Raw genomic sequence first — 24,550 nt, 5'->3', positions numbered from 1 at the left:
CGGGTGCTCACGGGGCACCCCACCACGCCAGACCAAGACAGAGACCCCACCCTGGCTTCCGTGACCCTCGACCAAAGCGCTCCCCACCAGCTCGCAATGTCAATGATGGACATCCTGGTGGAGGGGCACAGGACAAGCTGCCTGTTTGACACAGGCAGCACAGAGAGTTTTATCCACCCGGCCACGGTGCAGCATTGTGGACTCATGATACGGCCGGTAAGTCAGAGGGTCACCATGGCCTCCAGGTCGCATACAACAGACATCCGGGGGGGTTGTATAGCGACACTAGTGGTGCAGGGCACAGAATATCGGGACTTTACGTTACTGGTCTTGCCTCAACTTTGTGCCCCTGTGCTGTTGGGGTTGGATTTCCAGAGCCACCTGAAAAGCATGATAATGAAGTATGATGGGCCCCTCCTGCCAATTACTGTCATAAATCCCCTGTTTTGTAGAGATATGTCACGTACCCCGCTACTGACCACACACACACACCGACCCGCTCATCCCACCCAACATCATGCCAACTGCCACACTACCGACACCACTTGCAGCCTCTCCACCCTCAGGATCCCTCCCCCACCGCTGTTCGCCAACCTGACCCCCGACTGTAAACCTGTGGCAACTAAAAGCAGGAGGTACAGCACGGGGGACAGAGCTGTCATTAAGTCGGAGGTGCAGCGGCTGCTCAGGGAGGGGGTCACTGAGGCAAGCACAAGTCCTTGGAGGGCGCGGGTGGTGGTTGTTCGGAACGGGGAGAAGAATAGGATGGTCGTGGACTATAGCCAGACCATCAACAGGTTCACGCAGCTCGATGCGTACCCTCTACCCCGCATCGCAGATATGGTCAATCAGATAGCACAGTACAAGGTGTACTCGACCATAGACCTAAAATCCGCTTACCATCAGCTCCCCATCCGCCGGGAGGACCGCCCTTACACTGTCTTCGAGGCAGACGGCAGGCTTTATCAATTCCTGCGCGTCCCCTTTGGTGTCACGAATAGTGTATCTGTCTTCCAGAGGGCAATGGACCGGATGGTGGACCAGTGCCAACTGAAGGCCACGTTCCCATATCTGGATAACATCACCATCTGCGGTCACGACCAGCAGGATCACGACAACAACCTCCAAAAATTTCTCCAAGCAGCCAAATCTTTCAACCTCACCTATAACAAGGACAAGTGTGTATTTGGGACCACCCGACTTGCTATCCTTGGATGTGTCGTTGAGAATGGAGTCATTGGCCCTGACCCCGACCATATGCGCCCCTTGTTGGAACTCCCTCTTCCCAATACCCTCAGAGCCCTCAAAAGGTGCCTGGGCTTCTTTTCATATTACGCCCAATGGGTCTCTAACTATGCAGACAAGGCCCACCCCCTGGTCAAGTCCACCACATTCCTCCTCTCTGCCGAGGCCCACACGGCCTTCAACCGCATAAAAGGGGACATTGCCAAAGCAGCAATGCATGCGGTGGATGAGGCCATTCCCTTCCAAGTAGAGAGTGACGCCTCCGACTTTGCGCTCACTGCTACCATCAACAAAGCAGGAAGACCAGTGGCGTTCTTCTCCCGTACCCTTCAAGGCCCTGAAATTCGGCACTCTGCGGTAGAGAAAGAGGCCCAGGCCATAGTGGAAGCTATAAGGCACTGGAGGCACTATCTTGCCGGCAAAAGGTTCACCCTGCTAACTGACCAGCGCTCAGTCGCATTCATGTTTAATAATCAGCAGCGGAGCAAAATCAAAAATGATAAAATTCTGAGGTGGAGAAGAGAACTCTCCACCTACAACTATGACATCATGTACAGGCCTGGGAAGCTCAACGAGCCCTCCGATGCCCTATCCCGGGGAACATGCGCCAGTGCGCAGATCGACTGGCTATACGCCCTACATGTAGACCTTTGCCACCCGGGAGTCACCCGGCTTTTCCACTTCGTGAAAGCCCAGAACCTGCCTTACTCCCTTGAGGAGATCAGGATGATGACCAAGGACTGCCAAGTCTGCGCAGAGTGCAAACCGCACTTCTACCGACCCGAAAAGGCACCACTCATCAAGGCCACCCGCCCCTTTGAGCGACTGAGTGTTGACTTTAAGGGCCCCCTTCCCTCCACCGGCCGCAATGTGTACTTTCTTAACGTAATTGACGAGTACTCGCGGTTCCCCTTCGCCATCCCCTGCCCCGACACCACTACCACGTCAGTTATAAAAGCCCTGCGCAAGCTCTTCACTCTGTTCAGGTACTCATGCTATATCCACAGTGACAGAGGGTCCTCGTTTATGAGTGACGAGCTGCGCCAATTTCTACTGGCTAGGGGAATTGCAACCAGTAGGACCATGAGCTATAATCCCCGGGGGAATGGACAGGTAGAGAAGGAGAATGGCACAGTGTGGAAAGCCACACTCTTAGCCCTCAAGTCAAAGGGACTGCCGGTCTCCCGCTGGCAGCAAGTCCTTCCCGAGGCACTCCACTCCATCCGCTCCCTGTTATGCACGTCCACCAATGCCACCCCTCATGAGCGGCTCTTTTCTTTTCCCAGAAAATCGACCACTGGAACCACCCTATCACCTTGGCTGACGTCCCCGGGACCAGTGCTGCTCCGGAAACATGCGAGGAGCAATAAATACTTCCCGATAGTCGAGAGGGTTCACTTACTTCATGCGAACCCCCAGTATGCCTACATGGTTTTACCTGATGGGCGGGAGGACACGGTCTCCATCCGCGACCTGGCGCCCGCAGGAGCTCCGGGCCCCTACCCTGAACACTCTGTGGTGACCATTGACCCCATACTCACCAATGTATGTACCTACGAGACACCGTGCACCCCAAACCCTATACAGACACCACACGACACTCCCATACCGGGCGCGACGCACACGCACGAGGGATTACCGACGCCTAACGTGCTGGCACCTGAAGTCAGGCCGGAGCCAGCACAACCGCCATCGCCGGTGCAATCACCGCCGGTGCTACGTAGATCACAGCGACGGACTCGACCGCCTGATAGACTTAACCTGTAAACATACTTCTTGTAAATATTGTCAATCACTTCACCCCGCGGGACTCTTTTTTAAAAAAAGGAGGGGTGAATGTGGTAAACCATGTATATATGTTGTAACTGGGTTACCTGTCTGGACACACACCTCTGCTGACTGCCCCTGTGGCTCCTCCCACAGAGTCCTGTATAAAGGTGTTCGTCTTGCCCCTCCCCCTCAGTCCGGGGGCAGACACTCACTGTGGAGGTCGTATTGTACAGCGAATAAAAGCCTTTCAATATTTTACCAAACCTCAGTCTTTTGGAGTAATTGAAGGTGCTTCAGGGAGTACGCTTCATTATTAAATCATTGTGATGCACGGACACGGCGGTCCTGTCTCAGCCCTGCTCACTCAAACTGGAACATCTAGCAGTCAAGTGTCTACATATTATCTGCTGAGGGATTCTTTCCGCCATCATCTTGGTAGCAGTGTACATTCCACCTTAGGACTACGTCAGACAAGCACTGGAAAAGCTGAGCACCATGATCAGCAACCACGAAATACTGCGCCCTAATGCTTTCACTATCACCTTGAGGGATTTCAACCAATCTCCGAACAGCTACCGCCAACATATCACCTGTGGAACCAGAGGAGCCGACACATTTGACCACTGTTATACTACCACACCCGCATCTTGGAAAGTCCGTTCACCTGGCTGTACTTCTACTCCCAACGTATAAGCAGAGACTAAAGACTGCAGCACCAGAGGTGAGAACCAAGAAGGTATGGTCATGGGAGGACAAAGAGCACTTACAGGACTGTGGTGAGTCAGTGGACAGGACAATATTCAGGGATTCAAGTTCAGGTCTGAGTGAATGCACCACAGTTCTCACCGACTTTATGAAGACCTGTGTGGATGAGTGTGAGCCTTTGATAACATACCGGACGTACCCAAGCCAAAGCCATGGATGAACCAGGAGATTCATAATCTGCTGAGGGCTAGATCTGTGGCATTCAAGACCAGTGATCCAGAACTATACAAGTCCAGGTACGGCCTATGGAAGGTTCTTTTAAGAGCCAAAAAAAAAGACAATTCCAATTGAAGTTAGAAACGGAATCAGCTCTGGCAGGGTTTTCAGGCCACTACTCCCTACAAGGCAAAACCAACATCGTCAATGGCAGTGAAGCTTCACTACTAGATGAGTTCAACCTCCTCTGAAAGGGAGAATCCCTGTGCAAACCCCTGCAGTACGTGCAGACCCTGTAGCCTCTGTCTCGTCAGAACTTTCTCAGGAGGGCTTCTGGCTCTGATGGTGTAACTGGCACAGCACTGAAAACCTGTGCCAAACAAATGATGGGACTGTTCAAGGACATTTTCAATCTCTCACTGCTGCAGTCGGAGGTTCCCACCTGCTTCAAAATGGCAACAAACATACCAGAGCCCGAGAAGAACTGATTGAGCTGCCTCAAGACTATATATCCATAAGACATAGGAGTAGAATTAGGCCATTCGGCCCATTGAGTCCATTTCCCTCTTAACCCCATTCTTCTTTCTTCTCTCCATAACCTTTCACTCCCTGACTAATCAAGAATATATCAACTTCTGCCTTAAATACACCCAATGACCTTGCCTCCACAGCTGCCTATGGTAACAAATTCCACAGATTCACTACCCTCTGGCTAAAGAAATTCCTCCTCATCCCCATTCTAAATGGACACCACTCTATTCTGAGGCTGTGCCCTCTGGTCCTCAACTTCCCCATATAGGAAACATCCTCTCCCCATCCACTCTATCTAGGCCTTCCAACATTCGATAGGTTTTGATGAGATCCTCCCTCATTCATCTAAATTCCAGCAAGTGAAGGCCCAGAGGCATCAATCGCTCCTCATATGATAAGCCTTTCATTCCCAGAATCGTTCTCCTGAACCTCCTTTGGTCACTATCCAATGTCAGCACATCCTTTCTTAAATAGGGTCCCAAACCCACTCACAATACTCCAAGTGATGCCTTACCTCTGCCTTATAAAGCCTCAGCTTCCAGTCCTCGAAATGAATGCTAACATTGTATTTGCCTTCCTTACCACTGACTCAGTTTGCAAGTTAGCCTTCAGGACATCTTGCATGAGAACTTCCAAGTCCCTCCGCACCTCAGATATCTGATTTTTCTGTCTCCATGCTCCATGCTTTTATACCTTCTACCAAAGTGTATGACCATACACTTCCCAACACTGTATTCCACTTGTCACTTCTTTGCCCATTCCTCTAATCTGTCTAAATCCTTCTGCAGACACCCTGCTTCCTCAACACTACCTGCCCCTCCACATATCTTCACATCATCTGCAAACTTGGCCACAAAGCCACCAATTCCAATATCAAAATCATTGACATACAACATAAAATGAAGTGGTCCCAACACCAACCCTGCAGAACACCATTAGTCACCAGCAGCCAATCAGAAAAAGCTCCCTTTATTCCCATTCTTTGTCTCCTGCCAATTAGCCAATGCTTTATCCATGCTAGTATCTTTCTTGAATACCACGGTCTCGTAGCTTGTTAAGTAGCCTCATGTGCGGCACCTTGTCAAAGGCCTTCTGAAAACCCGAGTACACAACATCACCCGATTCCCCTTTGTCTAAATTTCTACAGATGCACTGTGGAGAACATTCTAACTAGTTGATTCATTGTCTGGTATACAGGGGTCACTGCACAGGATTGGAAGTTTGCGAACTCAGTCACCTCCATCATGGGTACTAGCCTCCCTGGCATCAAAGGCATCTTCATAAGGTGGCATCCATCATTATGGACTCCTATCACTCAGGACATGTCCTCTTCTCGTTGCTGCCATCAAGGAGGAGGTACAGAAGCCTGAAGGCACACACTCAACATTTTAGAACAGTTTTTTCCCCACTGTCATCAGACTTCTGAATGGACAATGAAAGCATGTCCACCCATGTAATTGTAGTTTATCATTTATTTATTATTACATATTGCAATGTACTGCTACTGCAAAACAACATACGCCAGAGATATTGAACCTGGCTCTGCCAGAACAAGTTTATATTAATCCATTTACACTCACCTCACCATAACCCATTTTATTCTTCTCACATCTGTATCAACTCCACCCAGATTCATCCACTCATTGACGCAGCAGAGTTACTTAGAGTGGCTAATTCACCGAACTTGCATGTCTTTGGCATGTGGGAGGAAACTAGAGCCACTGGGAAGAAACCCACTCCATCACAGGGAGAATGTGCAAACTTCATCCATTCCACCACAGAGAAGAAACCCACTCCATCACAGGGAGAAGTGCAAACTTCACACAGATCAATTGACCAGAGTCCCCAGAGCCCTGAGGCAGCAGCTCTACCTGCTGCCCCATTATGTCGCCCCAGAGAAGGGTATCCTATGATGGAGGTTAGCTCTAAGATCTATTGCGCACAGCGAATCAAATATTTCACTCACTGAAGTAGCATGCAATCCACAGCCATTTGAAATGATAGAAAGCAAAGAGCAGATGAAAATGTTAGTGGATGTTTTGTTAAATTCTTGGACAACTTAGGAATTGTAATTTTGGTGAATTATTTACCTATGTACAGAGAATCTCATGAGTGAACTGACACTAAAGTTTGCATCTCGATTAGAAATAGCAGTAAAAAATGCCAAACGTTACATCCGTATTTGGTCTGTCCTATCGACAACAGAAATTGTCAGAGGATGGGTGAGAAGGTAAGCTGCTTACCAAGGCAGTTATGGCCATCATGTGCTAACTTGAAACCATCATAACACGTGCAGCGGTAATTCCCTGGAATATTGATGCATTCATGAACACAGCCACCGTTGTATTCGTTGTCACATTCATCAATATCTGCAAGACAATTAATTTTAGGGTCAGTACACATGTAGTCAAACAAATAAGAAGCAGAAGATTTATATTTCTTCAGAATATGCCTCACTTTTTAGCCTCACTTCTTGGTTTAATTTATGCTAAATTAATTAAATATTTGTTAAATTAGGTAATCATTCACCAGCATATGCCATCTTCAGTAAAAATGAATTGCATGGTCACTTTCATTGATATTCAATACAAAATGAAACAGCTGCACTGAGAAGATGATGAATTGACTCTGTTCCATCATTCTGAGTTATCTCCCAATGACATGCATAGAACAAATCTCAAACCCCCACCCCCAGTGATTACTAGAAACATACCTAACATAGAAACTCTAAACTACTCTGCAATGCAATTACTTGCATCAACTCTGGAGATCATTCCACTTCTAAACACAAAGAAATTTCCAATTCTGTGAAAATGAAGCACTGCCCACATTTGGACAGAGTTGCAAATTATGATACTTGTACATAAAGGACACAGAGAGTATGCAAACAATTTTATTGCTTCTTCTGCAAACTAGTGAAAATACACCAATTGTAAATCAAGTTTTGCTCAGGTTGCAAATGCCCAACTGTCGTACAGAAGTGGTTTGGGACAGCAGCGTGATGCATGATGATGGATTTGATGGCTGCTGTGGAGCTGCAGGCATCTTCTGCCAGGTGGGAATGAGGCAGTTCCGGGTGCATCCCCCACCCTCCCCTCTCCCACGACCCCCTACCTCAGCACCCAATAAGCTGCAACTGGGTGAGCTGAGCAGAGCTGGAAGCACTCAGCAGGCTCACCTTCCCACTCACTGAGTCACTGAGGCTGGCTAGCAGCTGCTCTTCCAGTGCCCACTCACCCTCCCGTCACCGCTGTAGCTGTGATCCTCTCCCAGACGCTGTTTTTGTTCATTTATATATTATGTACAGTTTGTGTGATGAATGGTTTTCGGTAATGGAACTCTTGTAAACAGGGGACCGTGTAAGCTGGAAACAGCAAGTATATTACATATAATTTGACAAAAAGAAATAAACAGACTAGTAAGAATTGTATTTAGTGTAGCTCAATTGAGATAAGCACACACGTTTTACCTCCACCAGCATGTTTAAAAGTGTTCCACAGGATGATTTTTAATATGCTTCAACTGTGTAATAATTTTGGAGAGTGTCAATGAACCCTAAACTTGAAATTCCCTCCAGGTGAGAAGCCGGTTCAAAATGCTAGCACCTATTGTAGGTCCCTCCTCCCATTACTTCATTAGTAGCTGGAGGAGATTACATATGTACCAAAGACTCTTGCAAATTGTACATTTGGAGAGCATTCTAACTGGCATGAAGTCTCCGATACACGGGATCACAGAAGCTGCAGAGGGTTCTGGACGCAGCCATTCCCAGCATGGGCACAACCCCCAACACCCCCATCAGGATATCTTCAAGAAGTGTTGCCTCAAAAAGGCAGCTGCCATCTCACCAGCTAGGACATGCCTTCTTTGTGTTACTTATCGTAGGGGGAGGAGGTACAGAAGACCCACACTCAACATTTTAAGAGAAGCTTCTTCCCCTCCACCATCAGATTTATGAACAGTCCATAAACCCATGAGCACTACCTTATTATGTCTTTTGCACTATTTATTTATCTTTGTAACTTACACTAATTTTAAATCTTGCACCGTAATGCTGTCACTAAACAACACATTGCACAATCTTATGTCAGTGATAGTAAACCTGATTCTGATTGATTCTCCAGGTTAATGTTCAAGTAATGGTTCCTCTAATATAAAACAATGAATACAGTTACAGCAAGAATAGTATCTCACCATTAAATATTTAAGAAGTTATCTTCAAGAACATCTCTAAAAACATGTCAAATGCTTGAACCTGAATTATTGCTACTTAACAGCTTTTCAATTCCCCCCGAGAGATTTTACATTATATCAATCATTTGATAAGGAATGCTTTCTTCAGATTATAAAGACATTATTTCCTTAAAAAGTAACCTCATAATTATCAAAAGTTATGGTAAAATATTCTAATATAATAATTATAAACTACAGATTAATATAGGGTGGTACTTCAGCAGTGCATGAACACGTGGGAAATGATGATTTGGTAACCTTCCTAGAACACAGAACACTACAGCACAGTACAGGCACTTCAGCTCATGAAGTTATGCCAACCTTTTAACCTACTCTAAGATCAATCTAAACCTTCCCTCCTACAAAGCCCTCAATTTTCCTTTCATTCATGCACCTTTCTAAGAGTTTCATTAGTGTCCCTAATGCATGTTCCTCTAGCACCATCCCTGCCAGGGTGTACCATGAACCCAATACTTTCTGTGTAAAAAAACTGCCGCTGACATCCCCCCTTACACTTTTCTCTAGTCACCTTCAGATTATGTCCCCTTGTATTAGCCACTGCCGTGCTGGGAAAGTCTACATAGATTAAGATTGAGCTCTACTCGAAGAACATGTCAGTATAAGGGATATGATAAGTGGGTAATGTCTCTGAGGCATAATGATTCTTGGAGCTTTTGTACAATCCAAATCAACAATGGGTTTTTCTATGACAGCATCCTAATTAGGCTTCCAAATTTTAAAATACTTGGCATCGTTCATATTATCATTGGAGAATTTACAAATAAGAAAAAAATGCATAATATAATTAAAAGTAGGAGGAATTGCTCTGCGACAACACCAGTGCCAAGCTGTATCGGCCCTAGTGCCCTTCCCTTGGACAACATCGGTGGCGTGGAGAGGGGAGACCTGCAGCATGGGCAACTGTTGGTCTTCCATACAACCTTGCCCAGGCCTGCGCCCTGGAAAGGTTCCACAGTGCAAATCCATGGTCTCATGACACTAATGGATGCCAAAATATAGGAGGAATTTAAAAAGCAGAAATGTGTCCACAGTTTCAACACAACAAACTAAGGAACAGAAATTTGCTTTAATGTTAATTACAACTAAAGATATGTTTGTGACGCAGGTACAGAAAATAACAGTATTATTCATTCCTATTTCAGAAGGCAATGTAACCACAGTCATGTCATTGAAAGATCAGCTCTTCATTCCAATATTTCCAATTAATAAGTCATTATGAGAAAAACATTTTCTGCACTTTCTCAATTTTGGCTTCACCCAATACAGGAAATGCACACACAGACATTAAGCATTAATCAGGCTAAATGACATGAACCCACTTTGTAATATCAATGATGTAAGAAATGGAAAAGAAAGACAGAACATTGTTTATTAGGTGGTAATACACTGTGAATTTTGTAATATAGCTTAGGATTATACTACCTTCACACTGTTTGCCATCTCCTGTGTAACCAGACTTGCAGATACATTTGTATGACTTGGGGGTGTTCTGACAGATGGCATCAATGTGACAATTATCTGTTCCTTCAACACATTCGTCAACATCTGAAAAGTAAAAGCATGAAATATTAAGAAAGGATCATTACTTTGTAGTGTGTTAAACATAATAATCTGCTGTGGTATGTGAAAAATCTTGGATCTAATATGCTTTGACAGAGGACAATTTTCCAATCCATCTACTTGATACACAACATGCTTGAGAATTGGGCTGCAGCTAGCTTCATTTTGTTTGCTAAATTCATTTGGAAAACTGAACTTTTTCACACTGGCAATTGAATGGAAGTTTGAATCAAATTATTTTCCAGACAGAGTATTATAACTGCACAGAAGGAAAACAGACCATGCTCCCTGTAGTTTCTTTCTACACTAATTCCACCTACCCACATTGCTCCATAGCCTTTCACATTAGTAACTGGTTTATTATTGTTATATGTATGTATTGAGATATGGTGAAAAATGTTATTTTGCATGCCATCGAGGTGTTCAGTCCAAATATAAGTACATCAAGATAATACAAAGGAAAAAGCAATAACAGAATGTCAAAAAATTTACAGTTAAAAGTGTGAACTGGTAGACTACTAAAGTGCACTGGCCATGACAAGGTAGGTTAAGAGATTGAGAATTTATTTTTATTGAACAAGAGGTCTATGCAGGAGTTTTATAACGGTAGGAAAGAACCTGCCCTTTTCAAGCTGTTGTATCTTCTGCCCAATGGAAGGTGGCAGAAGAGAAGAGAGGAGGGGTCTTTGACTATGTTGGTTACTTTCACCAGGCAGTGGAAAGTGTAGACAGGTCGACAGAACAAAGAATGGTTTTCATGAAAGAATGGACTGTGTTCACAACTCTGTCATTTTTTTTACGATTTTGCTGTGATGCACCTCGATAGTATGTCTCTGTGGTGCATCTTTAAAAACTGATGAGGGTCTTTGGAGATATGCCGAGTTCCCTTAGCCTTTGTGATTCAAGTACTGCATGGACGCTTCTCTTTAGAATCATGTCATGAGCCTAACTTAACCTGACTATCAACCTATCATCTAGCAGGGCTCATGAACAAAGCAAGAATCAGAGTCCTGCGACATACACAGAACTGTAATGCTCAATTGTATGACAATTAGTGCAATGATTGTCGGATAAATGCTGGGAGGGCAGTAGCCAGCCCAGAAGTGAGTTCAAAAGGTAATTAATGTTTTTATAATTGCTTCATGACAAGACAAGCCAAGTACCATGAACCTCAACTGCCTTCACTCTGTCCTCTTCCTCCAACCACACAATTAGGTCAGAGCCACCAAGTTAAAAAAAAGTGCCACCCTACTGGTGCCCATTCCTGAGATTCTGAAAATAAGAGACTGTTCAGATTCTCATACTTAATTATGTGGAAATCTAATTATGAATTTAAAACCAAACTGAAGGGAATAAATTCCAGGATTTTTAATGCTGTACTCTGAGGCACTTTGTATCTACATGACATGGGTACTTCAGAATCAAAATCAGGCTTATTGTCACTGGTATATGGCATAAAATTTGTTAACTTTGTTAGTGGGGGGAGAAGATGGCAGCGCACTTGGTGTGCGCAGCCCTCTGGTGAAAAATAATATTGTATCTGTTAAATAGGGGCCATGGACAATTCTGATTTGATGGAGAATGGATGTGAAAGGACAGAGGAACATCTGGAGAAATTTCTGAAATGCCTGTTCACTGCTGTGGTTACTGTGTGGTCGGGAATCTTTTGGAGGGTAGGCCTCAAAAAATCCCCGGCCTTGCCTGCTTTTGGCAACCGAGAAAGAGGTTGAATCGTTCAGAGACAGATGGCACTCAGTACTCGGTGTCAGAGAGCTGATCAGAGCTCGAAGTTTTCAGATGACTCAGAGTCGAATTGTGGTCGACATGACAGGGAGAGTTTTTCTTCCTTCTCCCATCTGCGTGAGATGTGGGACATTTGAGAAACTTTGAACTTTTCTGTGCTCACGGACTTCTTCATTAAGTTATGGAATTGTTGCACTGTTGTAACTATATGTTATAATTATGTGGTTTTGTCAGTTTTTTCAGTCTTGGTTTGTCCTGTGTTTTGTGGTATCACACCGGAGGAAATAATGCATCATTTCTTAATGCATGCATTACTAAATGACAATAAAAGAGGACTACGTGTCTTCATAATCATCATAACTTAGCAGCAGCAGTTCAAAGCAATATATGATAATATAGAAAGGGGAAATAAGTAAATGGATCAACTACAGTATATATATGTATATTGAATAATAAAAATAGTGCAAAAACAGAAATATTATATATTTTTAAAAGTGAGGTAGTGTTCACGGGTTCAATGTCCATTTAGGAATGGTATGGTAGGAGGGAAGAAGCTGTTCCTGAATTGCCTTCAGTCTTCTGTTCCTCCTTCCTTATGGCAACAATGAGAAGAGGGCATGTCCTGGGTGATGGGTCTAATTTTACAACTTTCTGTAGCTTCTTTTGATCCCATGCAGTAGCCGCCCCTCCATACCACAGTGAAGCAGCCTGTCAGAATGCTCTGCACGGTACATCTGTAGAAGTTTTCAAGTGTTTTAGCTGACGAACCAAATCTCTTCAAATCCTAATGAAATACAGCCACTGTCTTGCCTTCTTTATAGCTGCATTGATATGTTGGGACCAGGTTAGATCCTCAGAGATCTTGACATTCAGGAACTTGAAATTGCTCACTTTCTCCACTTCTGATCCCTCTGAGGATTGATATGTGTTCCTTCATCTTACCCTTCCTGAAGTCCACAATCACCTCTTTTGTCTTGCTGACATTGAGTGCCAGGTTGTTGCTACGACACCACTCCACTAGTTGGCATATCTCACTCCTGTACACCCTCTCGTCTCCATCTGAGATTCTACCAACAATGGTTGTATCATCAGCAAATTTAAAGACGGTATTTCAGCTGTACCTAGCCACACAGTCGTGGGTGTAGAGAGAGTAGAGCAGTGGGCTAAGCACACACCTGAGGTGCGCCAGCGTGGATCGTCAGTGAGGAGGAGATACTGTCACCAATACTTACGGAGTATACTAGCAATATCTTCTACACTCTAATATATCAACTTTATAAACTGCTGAAATCTTTCTGAGATACACTGCATAACTGGATTCGAACAACCCTGCTCTGTTCCGTAACCAGGTGGTAGTGGCGCCCACATCACAATTTTTTTTCGTCTTTTCTATTCATTACTTCATGAAAAAATTATCACCTATTGTACTACTAAATTCAGGTTGGTACCTATCCATTTAAGAATATAAAAAGTAAAGAAGGGTGTTGTATTGGATCAGCAATCACATCCCTTACTATTTTTGTGGCGGCCAGAAATGACCAATACGATTTCCTTTCCTCCTTTCACTTACCTCTTCAGTTTCATTTAGACGTAAATCCAAAGAGCACAAATGATTTGCAGTTTTGGGGCCCTGATTTGAATCTCACCCAAGACAAAGAAATAATTCTGCTTATTTTCAACTAACAAGCATCTCCGTTATTTTTAAGATAATTTCACCATGCTCTGAAAGGAAGCAAACAGCTTGCAGTTGTATTGTGCCTTCATATCATTTTCAGCACATTTCCAAGCACAGAAGTTAAGAAGAGAATGGAAGGATGGAAAGCAGAAAGGGAGAGGTTAATTAGGTTGGATATGCCATAGATGGATAGATTTTTCGAAACAGGGGTAAGCCATACACTTGGCTGTTCCTATATTCTGACACCTGAAATAGAGAAAAGTGCCAGCAAAGATATCCCAAGTTAGAAAATACTTACTGAATATTGAAAGGCCCAGACTGATTGGATATAGAGAAGAAAACAACATGGCAAGAATATAAGAGGTTAATATGAGGGGCTATACAAACAGTAGGAAATTCAAAATGTGCACATCTAAAAGACACAATTGCTTTTAAACAAATGAAAACAGAAGTAATATTGAAGGTCTGAAAATCAATAATAAACATAACTGGAAACATCAAATGGACCAATGAAGCAAAACTACAACATACTTCTATTCTGAAATGGTATGAAGTACATCAAGAAGTATGGGGACACAGCAAGGTAAGGTGCTGAGACAGAGGGCTTGATATAGTATTGAGACAGAGGGAAGACCAGGGAGAGTGTTGAGACACAGGGAAGACAAGGGAGAGTGTTGAGACAGAGGGAAGATAAGGTATAGTGTTGAGACAGAGAGAAGACAAGGTATAGTGTTGAGACAGCGGGAAGACAAGGGAGAGTGTTGGGACAAAGGGAAGACAAGGGAGAGTGTTGGGACAAAGGGAAGACAAGGGAGAGTGTTGGGACAGAGGGAAGACAAGGGAGAGTGTTGAGACAGAGGGAAGACAAGGGAGAGTGTTGAGACAGAGGGAAGACAAGAGAGAGTGTTGAGACAGAGGGAAGACAAAAGAGAGTGTTGAGACAGAGGGAAGACAAGGTATAGTGTTGAGAAAGTGGGAAGACAAGATATAGTGTTGAGACAGAGGGAAGACAAGGTATGATGTTGAGACAGAGGGAAGACATAGTACAGTTTTGAGACCGAGGGAAGACTCGAGAGAGTGTTGAAACAGAGGGACGACCAGGGAGAGTGTTGAGACAGAGAGAAGACAAGGTATAGTGTTGAGAAAGAGGGAAGACAAGGTATATTGTTGAGACAGAGGGAAGACCAGGGAGAGTGTTGAGACAGAGGGAAGGTATAGTGTTGAGAAAGAGGGAAGACAAAGGAGAGTGTTGAGACAGAGGGAAGGCAAGGTATAGTGTTGAGACAGAGGGAAGACCAGGGAGAGTGTTGAGACAGAGGGAAGACCGGGGAGAATGTTGAGACAGAGGGAAGATAAAGTATAGTGTTGAGACAGAGGGAAGACAAGGTATAGTGTTGAGACAGAGGGAAGACAAGGGAGAGTGTTGAGAAAAAGGGAAGACAAGGTATAGTGTTGCGAAGGAGGGAAGACAAGGGAGAGTATTGGGACAGAGAGAAGACAAGGTTTAATTGTTGAGACAGAGGGAAGACAACGCAGAGTGTTGAGACAGAGGGAAGACTAGGTTGAAATAACAATTATAGGGAATTTCCAGTGATAGGGAAATTCCATGGTGATTTCCATGATCAACAACCCAAAATTGATAAGATACAACCAAAAGTATTCAGGAAGCAAAATCTTCATTGTGTAGTTTTATTATTAAATAACACCTGTAGGTAAGACCATTCACAATGTTTACATACACAACTAGACGATGTGTTACTTTACTCCTATAACTTACATGAACAGCTGTGCACTATCAAGGACTGAATGATTACACCAGAGAGGGACACCATTCAAGTTTATTCTGAGTCCTTATAGTCAGCTTCATTCCTCCTTTCTTTCTCTTTCTTATTATTTCCCACAAACAAAAATCTGCCGAAACTGGGAATCTTGAATAATGCTGGACATACTCATCTGAGTGTGGAGCATGAAACATAACTAACATTTCTGATCCATCAACAGAACTCAGTGCCTAACCCATTCCACATATAATCTATGACTGACCGTTTCCACCATCCCCACAGGGAGTAAGCTCCAGGTCATAATCACCCTCTGCTTAAAATTATTTTTCCTCACACCCCTAATGCACCTTTAGCCCATCACTTTAAATCAATGTTCCCTGGACTTTGAACCATCTATAGCCTCTTTCTATGTAACCTATCCATAACAGTTGTGATCTTGTACAGCTGGAACATTTTATCTTTTCCAAGATTATTTAAAGTTTCAAAACAGCAAGCCTATTCCAGGATTTGAAAGGAGGATGAAAAACTGACGGAGGAAGATTCACAAGAAACTAAACAAAGGCCACCTTTCCAGTAACATTCACTTATGACCCTTAAATAATGAGTGTAAATGTCACAACTTATGATCCCACACAGGTTAAATAGATAGATACTTTATTGATCCCAAGGGAAATTACAGTGTCACAGTAGCAGTACAAGTACACAAATATTCAAATATTAGAAGAGAAATAAGAAAGAAAGAAAAATAAGTTACCTTAAAAATAAGATGTACAAGATTTACAAGACAAATATTACAAGATCACTTCCCCAAATATAGGTTGACTATTTATAGAGGCTAATGGCCAAGGGTAAGAATGACCTCATATAGCACTCATTGGAGCAGCGCAGTTGTCTTAGTCGGTTTCTAAAAGTGCTCCTCTGTTCAATCAAGGTGGCATGCAGAGGGTGAGAAACATTGTCCAGAATTGCCAGGATTTTCTGGAGGGTCCTCTGTTCTACCACAGCCTCCAGGATGCCTGAACCACTGCTGTTCATTGTACAGTTTACTCATTCCAGAAGAAAACTTTAAAAGTTTGCTTCAATAACCTGTTGCAATCACTTTGAACTGCCCACATTTATCCGTTGTTTCCACACTCACTTATGAAATCCCTGGTTACAATCCAGAGGGCAGGGCCTCATTAAACAGCTGGTTGTTTTTAACCAGAGAAATATATCTGGAATACTGCGAAGACTGCGTATTTGTACTTGGAAAACACTATGATCTCTTGTCCATTTCTCAGTATGGAACTCATTGTGACTATTCTGGCAAATCTAAACTTATAAGTGGTTGCTTTTATATTGAGTATAAAAAGAACTTACGAGCTCTGTGTACCCTGGTGCAGGTATTCAATTAAAAATTGTCCGAATTCAAGTTTCTGAACTCATAGCTTCAAGACTGTTAGATTTCTAGTGTTATGGAAGTCAGAATTATAAACATGGATTTGATCTTTTATATAAACCTAATAAGAAGGAAAATCAGTACATATTTTTCTTGATGATACTTCTGACACAAAGTGCCATATCATATGATTACCACAATATCTCCTATAATCGGATTAATACTCTATCTGATTCCCTGATTAACTCTGTCAGTATGACTGAGAGTACAAAATTCACTTTCAACAACTCACCTTTCTCTTTTGAAATATGAGTCAACACCAAGAAAGAACAAATTACCTCAACGCTCTCTATTCACCCAAACACAATAAATGTATATGTTGATTCAAGTTGATCCTTAACACTTCATTAGAGGACTCAGATATCATGCTCTAACCAAAGCACATTGGTCTGAAAAGGACATGGAGCCTGCAACAGTATTTTTCATTCACAGCATCTGGATGTCACTGGCAAGCCCAACATTTAATGCCATTCCTCTTGACTCTTGAACTGTATGTGCATGCTGAAAGATTTTGAAGGGCAGTAAAGAGTCAACCAAGTTGGTGTGACTTTGGAGACACAGATGGACTAAGACTTCACTAGAAGACATTAGTCAATCACGTCTTTTTTATTCTGCAGAAGTTTATCATTTTGTACCTGTTAGGATTATGCTTTGAGCATCCTGATGGGGGATGAGGAAAAATTCAGCTTATTGTTCATCGCATTAATGCTCCAGAAGAGATTGTCCTCACACACGAGCCCACCACCTTCCCCCATCACCAAACACCAAGAGAACTATTGGTCATCACAAAGAATGGCAAGTGGGTGGACGTTCAGTGGAGCTCCAGCCATCCACTTCACTGCAGATTGCCTCCACTTCGTCAGAATATCTCAGAGCTTCACAATCAATGAAGTACTGATAGCCTTAATGCACAGGAAGATCCCACAAAACAAGGAATACAGAGTTTGATAATATGTTGATTGAGAGACAGATGTTGGCAATGACCTCTGAAGAATAGCTCCAGTCTTCAAACAGCATTGCAGCATAATTTGTATCTCATTCAAACAGCAAATATTTTCAAGAGGTACATTTAATGTCAGAGAAATGTATACAACATACATCCTGAATGTTTTTTTCTTCACAGACATCCACAAAAACAGAGGACTGCCCCAAAGAATGGATGACAGTTAAACATTAGAACCCCAAAGCCCCCCCAGCTCCCCCTCCCACGCACAGGCAGCAGCAAGGCAACGACCCCCTCCACCAGCAAAAAGCATCGGCACCCTCTACCAGGCACTCAAGTGTGCAGCAAAGCATCAATAAAGACACAGACCAACGTACCCCAAAAACTACTCATTCACCCGGTAATTCGACATACCACAGGCTCTTGCTCTTTCTCTCTCTCTCTCTCTCTCTCTCCCTAATAAGGGAAAAAGAGGTGTCCCCATTTCACAGCAAGAGGGGAGACGCAACAAACAACTCGCTGATTTATGATGCTAAAAGTCTTGTTGTGTCGCTTTTTCCGAGCTCTATACCCAGAGAGACAGCACCTGAGAGGCTCAGCCCTCCGGACACACAACCCTCGACAGCCAACCTGCTGCTCCCAATGTTCAGTCTTCTCCCACAACATTTCAGTCAGGGGCATCGGCCTAGAACCAGCACCTCCTCAGAGCTACCTAATCTGATAGATAGAAGTTCTAACATCATATTGGCCATCAAATACCAGCTGATGATGCCAATTAACACCTTCAGGCTGTTAAATCAACACAAGATTATTGGTACTTGGAAAAATTATGGTAGCATAATGGTTAATGCAATCGGTTTACAGCACCAGCCAGCAACCAACCATCTGATCAAGGTTCAATTCCTGCCACTGCCTGTTTGAATGTTCTCCTCATGATTATGTGCATTTCCTCCCACATCCCACAGACGTACAGTTAGGCTCAGTACGTTGTGGGCCTGTTATGTTGGTGCTAGAAGCGTAGCCTCACTTGCAGGCTGCCAACACAATCCTCGATGATCTGATTTGATGTAAAATGAAGCATTTCACTGTATGGTTTGATGCACATATGACAAATAAAGCTAATCTTTAATCTTTAAAAAATTAGGTTAATAAATGAAAATTGATAAAAGTTTTGTTGAAAGTAAATCATATTTAAATGATTCGCTTGAGATCTTTCATGAGAAATAGTGAATATGGATAAGGATAGCAAAGTTAGTGACACAGTTATGCATTTCAAGATGTATTTAATACCATCATTTCAAATAAACTGATTCCTAAGCTCCGGAACCTGGGCCTTAGCACTCAGATCTGCAGCTGGATCTTCAACTTCCTCACAGACAGGACCCAGGTTGTAGAAATAGGGGACAAGCTCTCCTCTACAATCACTCTGAGCACCGATGCCCCACAAGGCTGTGTACTCAGGCCCCTGCTGTACTCACTGTACACCCAAGATTGTGTAGCCAAGTTTCCATTGAACTCAATATATAAGTTTGCTGATGACACCACAATTGTAGGCCGTATCTGGGGTAATGATGAGTTTGAGTACAGAGAGAAAGTTAAGAACCTGGTGGCATGGTGAGAAGACGATAACCTATCTCTCAACGTCAGCAAGATGAAGGAATTGGTTGTTGACTTCAGAAGGAGTAGCGGACCGCATGACCCAATTTACATCGGTGGTGCGCAAGTGGAACAGGTCAAAAGCTTTAACTTCCTCAGGGCCAATATCAGAAATTACCTGACCTGGTCCAACCAAGCAGAGTTCACTGCCAAGAAGGTCCACCAACGCCTTTACTTACTGAGGAAGCTAAGGAAATTTGGCCTGTCCCCTAAAATCCTCACTAATATTTATAGATGCACCGTAGAAAGCATTCTTCTGGGGTGCATCACAACCTGGTATAGAAGCTGTCCTGTCCAAGACTGGAAGAAGCTGCAGAAGATCGTGAACACAGCCCAACACAAATCAAACTTCCAACCTCGGATTCACTTTAAACCGCAGTTGGAGCAGTGCTGCCAGGATAATCAAGGACACGACCCACCCAGCCAACACACTTTTCATCCCTCTTCCCTCCGGGAGAAGGCTCAGGAGCTTGAAGACTCATATGGCCAGATTTCAGAACAGCTTCTTTCCAACTGTGATAAGACTGCTGAACGGTTCCTGACCCGGATCTGGGCCGTGCCCTCCAAATATGGTCAGGCCACACTTAGATCCCCTCCAGTTCACCTACCAGCCCCGACTAGGAGTTGAAGATGCCATCGTCTACCTGCTGAACCGTGTCTACGCCCACCTGGACAAGCCAGCGAGCACTGTGAGGGTCATGTTTTTTGACTTTTCCAGTGCATTCAACACCATCTGCCCTGTTCTGCTGGGGGAGAAGCTGACAGCGATGTAGGTGGATGCTTCCCTGGTGTCATGGATTCTTGATTACTTGACTGGCAGACCACAGTACATGTGCTTGCAACACTGTGTGTCTGACAGAGTGATCAGCAGCACTGGGGCTCCACAGGGGACTGTCTTGTCTCCCTTTCTCTTCATCATTTACACCTCGGACTTCAACTACTGCACAGAGTCTTGTCATCTTCAGAAGTTTCCTGATGACTCTGCCATAGTTGGATGCATCAGCAAGGGAGATGAGACTGAGTACAGGGCTACGGTAGGAAATTTTGTCACATGGTGTGAGCAGAGTTATCTGCAGCTTAATGTGAAAAAGACTAAGGAGCTGGTGGTAGACCTGAGGAGCGCTAAGGTACCGGTGACCGCTGTTTCCATCCAGGGGATCATTGTGGACATGGTGGAGGATTACAAATACCTAGGGATACGAGTTGACAATAAACTGGATTGGTCAAAGAACACTGAGTCTGTCTATAAGAAGGGTCAGAGTCGTCTCTATTTCCTGAGGAGACTGAGGTCCTTTAACATCTGCCGGATGATGCTGAAGATGTTCTATGAGTCTGTGGTGGCCAGTGCTACCATGATTGCTGTTGTGTGCTGGGGGAGCAGGCTGAGGGTAGCAGACACCAACAGAATCAACAAACTCATTCGTAAGGCCAGTGATGTTGTGGGGATGGAAATGGACTCTCTGACAGTGGTGTCTGAAAAGAGGATGCTGTCCAAGTTGCATGCCATCTTGGACAATGTCTCCCATCCACTACGTAATGTACTGGTTGGGCACAGGAGTACATTCAGCCAGAGACTCATTCCACCGAGATGCAACACAGAGCGTCATAGGAAGACGTTCCTGCCTGTGGCCATCAAACTTTATAACTCCTCCCTTGGAGGGTCAGACACCCTGAGTCAATAGGCTGGTTCTGGACTTATTTCCTGGCATAATTTACATATTGCTATTTAACTATTTATGGTTTTATTACTATTTATTATTTATGGCGCAACTGTAACGAAAACCAATTTCCCCCAGGATCAATAAAGTATGACTATGACTATAACTATCCGGACCTGCCTCTTGGTTTTTTTGCACTACCTTACTTTCCCTTTTCTATTTTCTATTTATGGTTTATAATTTAAATTTTTAATATTTACTATTGATTTGTACTCCAGGGAGCACAAAGAGCAGAATCAAATATCGCTGTGATGATTGTATGCTCTAGTATCAATTGTTTGGCGACAATAAAGTATAAAGTATTTTATATAGTACCACAAACTAGAATATGTAAAACTGAAGCATACAAGATTAAAATATATGGAACTGGACAGAGATTCAATAAAGTATGTAAAAAAAAGTGGTTATTTTTAAATTTAAAAAAAGATTGAGGTAGCAATCCAAAGGCCCTTCTATAAACTGTTATTAACTTGGGCTTGCTGATGACACAAACTTGGAAATGTAGGGATTGTATGTCAGGTCCCAACAGATTGACTGGTAAAATATATAAATAACAGCTCCTTTAGCTACACAGTATATCACAGTATTAAAGTCACACAACATTAAAACAAACCCTTCAGTCCTTTGATTCACCACCAGCCATCAAGCCACCACTTACACTGATCATATTTTGTTTTAGTTCTCCTCACATTCCCATTGGCTCCCCCAGAACATTCTACCACTCACTAGGTGCAATTTAGTGTCCAATTAACTGACCACACATCTTTGGGACATGGGAAGAAACTGGAACACCTGAAGGAAGCCCTCATGGTCACAGGACGAAAATGCAAAGTCCACAGAAACACCACAGGTTAAGGGTTAAACTCGGGTGGCAAGAGGTGTGAGGCAGCAGATCACTACTTGCCATTCCTAACTGTCATGATCAAAGTTCAAAGTAAAATTTATCAGAGTACATACATGTCACTACATACAAGCCTGAGATTCTTTTTCTACAGGCATGCTTAGCAAATCTGTACAGAACAGATTTTGGCAGTTGGTCTGTGCAATCAAGTCAATCAAGATTTGAATAGGTCAGCAGAAAGCCATTGATTAGACAATCAAGATTTGAATAGCTCAGACTCAGCAGAAAGCAGCTGATTGGGCAGTCGAGGTCAGGTGACCAAGTATTTGAAAAGCTCAAACAGATGAAAAGAGGGATAGCTCAAGCGAAGTGGCCAGTGTGTGAGTGGGCCAGTGAAGGAGTGGAGCTTTGAGGCTTTGACGAGAAGAGGCGGAGGACAAGCTAGCTCGCAGTTAGTCTTTACAATGCCTCCTGAGACGGTGATGTGCCTCTCATGTGAGATGTGGCAGTTTTGGGGGAACTCCCCTCTCCCGCAGAGTCACATCAGCCAGAAGTGCATACGGCTGGGCGATCTGGAAGACCGTGTAAGGAATCTGGAGCAGCAGCTGGATGATCTTTGACTCATAAGGGAGAATGAGGCAGTCATAGATGAGAGCTACAGGGAGGTAGTCACACCCAGGCTGTCGGAAGCAGGTCGTTGGGTGACAGTCAGAGGGGGGAAAGTGAAGGTGAGCAGACAGGTAATGCAGAGCACCCCTGTAGCCATTCCCCTGAATAATAAGTTTACCGTCCTGGATATTGTTGGCGAGGACAACCGACCAGGTGTGAGCCACGGTGGCAGGGCCTCTGGCACTGAGTCTGACCCTGTGGTGCAGAAGGTTGGGACGGAGAAGAGGAGAGCTGTTGTCATTGGAGACTCTATAGTCAGGGGAGCAGACAGGAGATTTTGTGGACGTGAGAAGGACACCCACATGGTTTGTTGCCTCCTAGGTGCCAGGGTCCAGGATGTCTCTGACCAGGTGCATGACAACCTGGTACGAGAGGGAAAGCAACCAGAAGTCGTGATACATGTTGGGACCAACGATATAGGCAGGAAGAGGGATGAGGTCCTGAAGTGTGAGTTTCGGGAACTAGGCAGAAGGCTGAAGAACAGGACCTCAAGGGTGGTGTTCTCAGGATTGCTGCCAGTGCTACGTGACAGAGATGGTAAGGGTTGGAGGAGATGGCAGTTGAATGCGTGGCTGAGGAGTTGGCGCAGGGAGCAGGGTTTTAGATTTGTAGGTCATTGGGATCTCTTCTGGGGAAGGTGGGACCTGTACAGATTGGATGGGTTGCACCCGAACTTGAGGGGGAGCAATATCCTTGCAGGTAGGTTTGCTAGCATGGTTCAGGAGGGTTTAAACTAATTTGTGAGGGGGTGGGACCCAGAGTGATAGAGCAGTGAAAGAAGTGCATGGAGTAAAGCCAGATCTAACATACAGGGAGGCTTTGAGGAAAGAGAAGCAGAATAAACGGTGTAAAGACAGTAAGGTAGAAGGGCTGAAATGTGTGTACCTCAATGCAAGAAGCATCAGGAACAAAGGTGATGAACTAAGAGCTTGGATACGTACATGGAATTATGATGTAGTGGCCATTACAGAGACTTGGCTGGCACCAGGGCAGGAATGGATTCTCAATATTTCTGGATTTCAGTGCTTTAGAAGGGATAGAGAGAGTGGAAAAAGGGGAGGAGGGGTGGCATTACTGGTCAGGGATACTATTACAGCTACAGAAAGGGTGGATAATGTAGCAGGATCCTCTTTTGAGTCAATATGGGTGGAAGTCAGGAACAGGAAGGGAGCAGTTACTCTATTGGGGGTATTCTATAGGCCCCCTGGTAGCAGCAGAGATACAGAGGAGCAGATTGGGAGGCAGATTTTGGAAAGGTGTAAAAATAACAGGGTTGTTAACATGGGTGACCTTAACTTCCCTAATATTGATTGGCACCTGATTATTTCCAAGGGTTTAGATGGGGCAGAGTTTGTTAAGTGTGTCCAGGACAGATTCCTGCCACAGTATGTGGACAGGCCAACGAGGGGGAACGCCATACTAGATCTAGTATTAGGTAATGAACCGGGTCAAGTCACAGATCTCTCAGTGGGTGAGCATCTGGGGGACAGTGACCACCGCTCCCTGGCCTTTACCATTATCATGGAAAAGGATAGAATCAGAGAGGACAGGAAAATTTTTAATTGGGGAAAGGCAAATTATGAGGCTATAAGGCTAGAACTTGCGGGTGTGAATTGGGATGATATTTTTGCAGGGAAATGTACTATGGACATGTGGTCGATGTTTAGGGATCTCTTGCGGGATGTTAGGGATAAATTTGTCCCGGTGAGGAAGAGAAAGAATGGTAGGGTGAAGGAACCATGGGTGACAAGTGAGGTGGAAAATCTAGTCAGGTGGAAGAAGGCAGCATACATGAGGTTTAGGAA

The 24,550-nt window shown here is 44.1% G+C and overlaps 1 protein-coding gene across 1 annotated transcript in view; it reads right to left on the bottom strand.

The window, feature by feature from the left end:
- LOC140209904 (signal peptide, CUB and EGF-like domain-containing protein 3) overlaps window positions 1-24,550 on the bottom strand; it is a 373,983-nt gene that overhangs the window by 285,527 nt on the left and 63,906 nt on the right. Inside the window, exons 2-3 of the mRNA XM_072278560.1 lie at window positions 10,144-10,266; window positions 6,711-6,836 (exon numbers count right to left, since the gene is read on the bottom strand). Coding sequence (XP_072134661.1) covers window positions 6,711-6,836; window positions 10,144-10,266 — 249 coding nt within the window. The remainder of the gene's footprint in view (window positions 1-6,710; window positions 6,837-10,143; window positions 10,267-24,550) is intronic.

This window comes from Mobula birostris, chromosome 14 (genome assembly GCF_030028105.1).
Source record: "Mobula birostris isolate sMobBir1 chromosome 14, sMobBir1.hap1, whole genome shotgun sequence".
NCBI lineage: Eukaryota > Metazoa > Chordata > Chondrichthyes > Myliobatiformes > Myliobatidae > Mobula > Mobula birostris.
The sequence above is the reverse complement of the archived record's forward strand: the minus strand, read 5'-3'. Positions and strand labels throughout refer to the sequence as shown.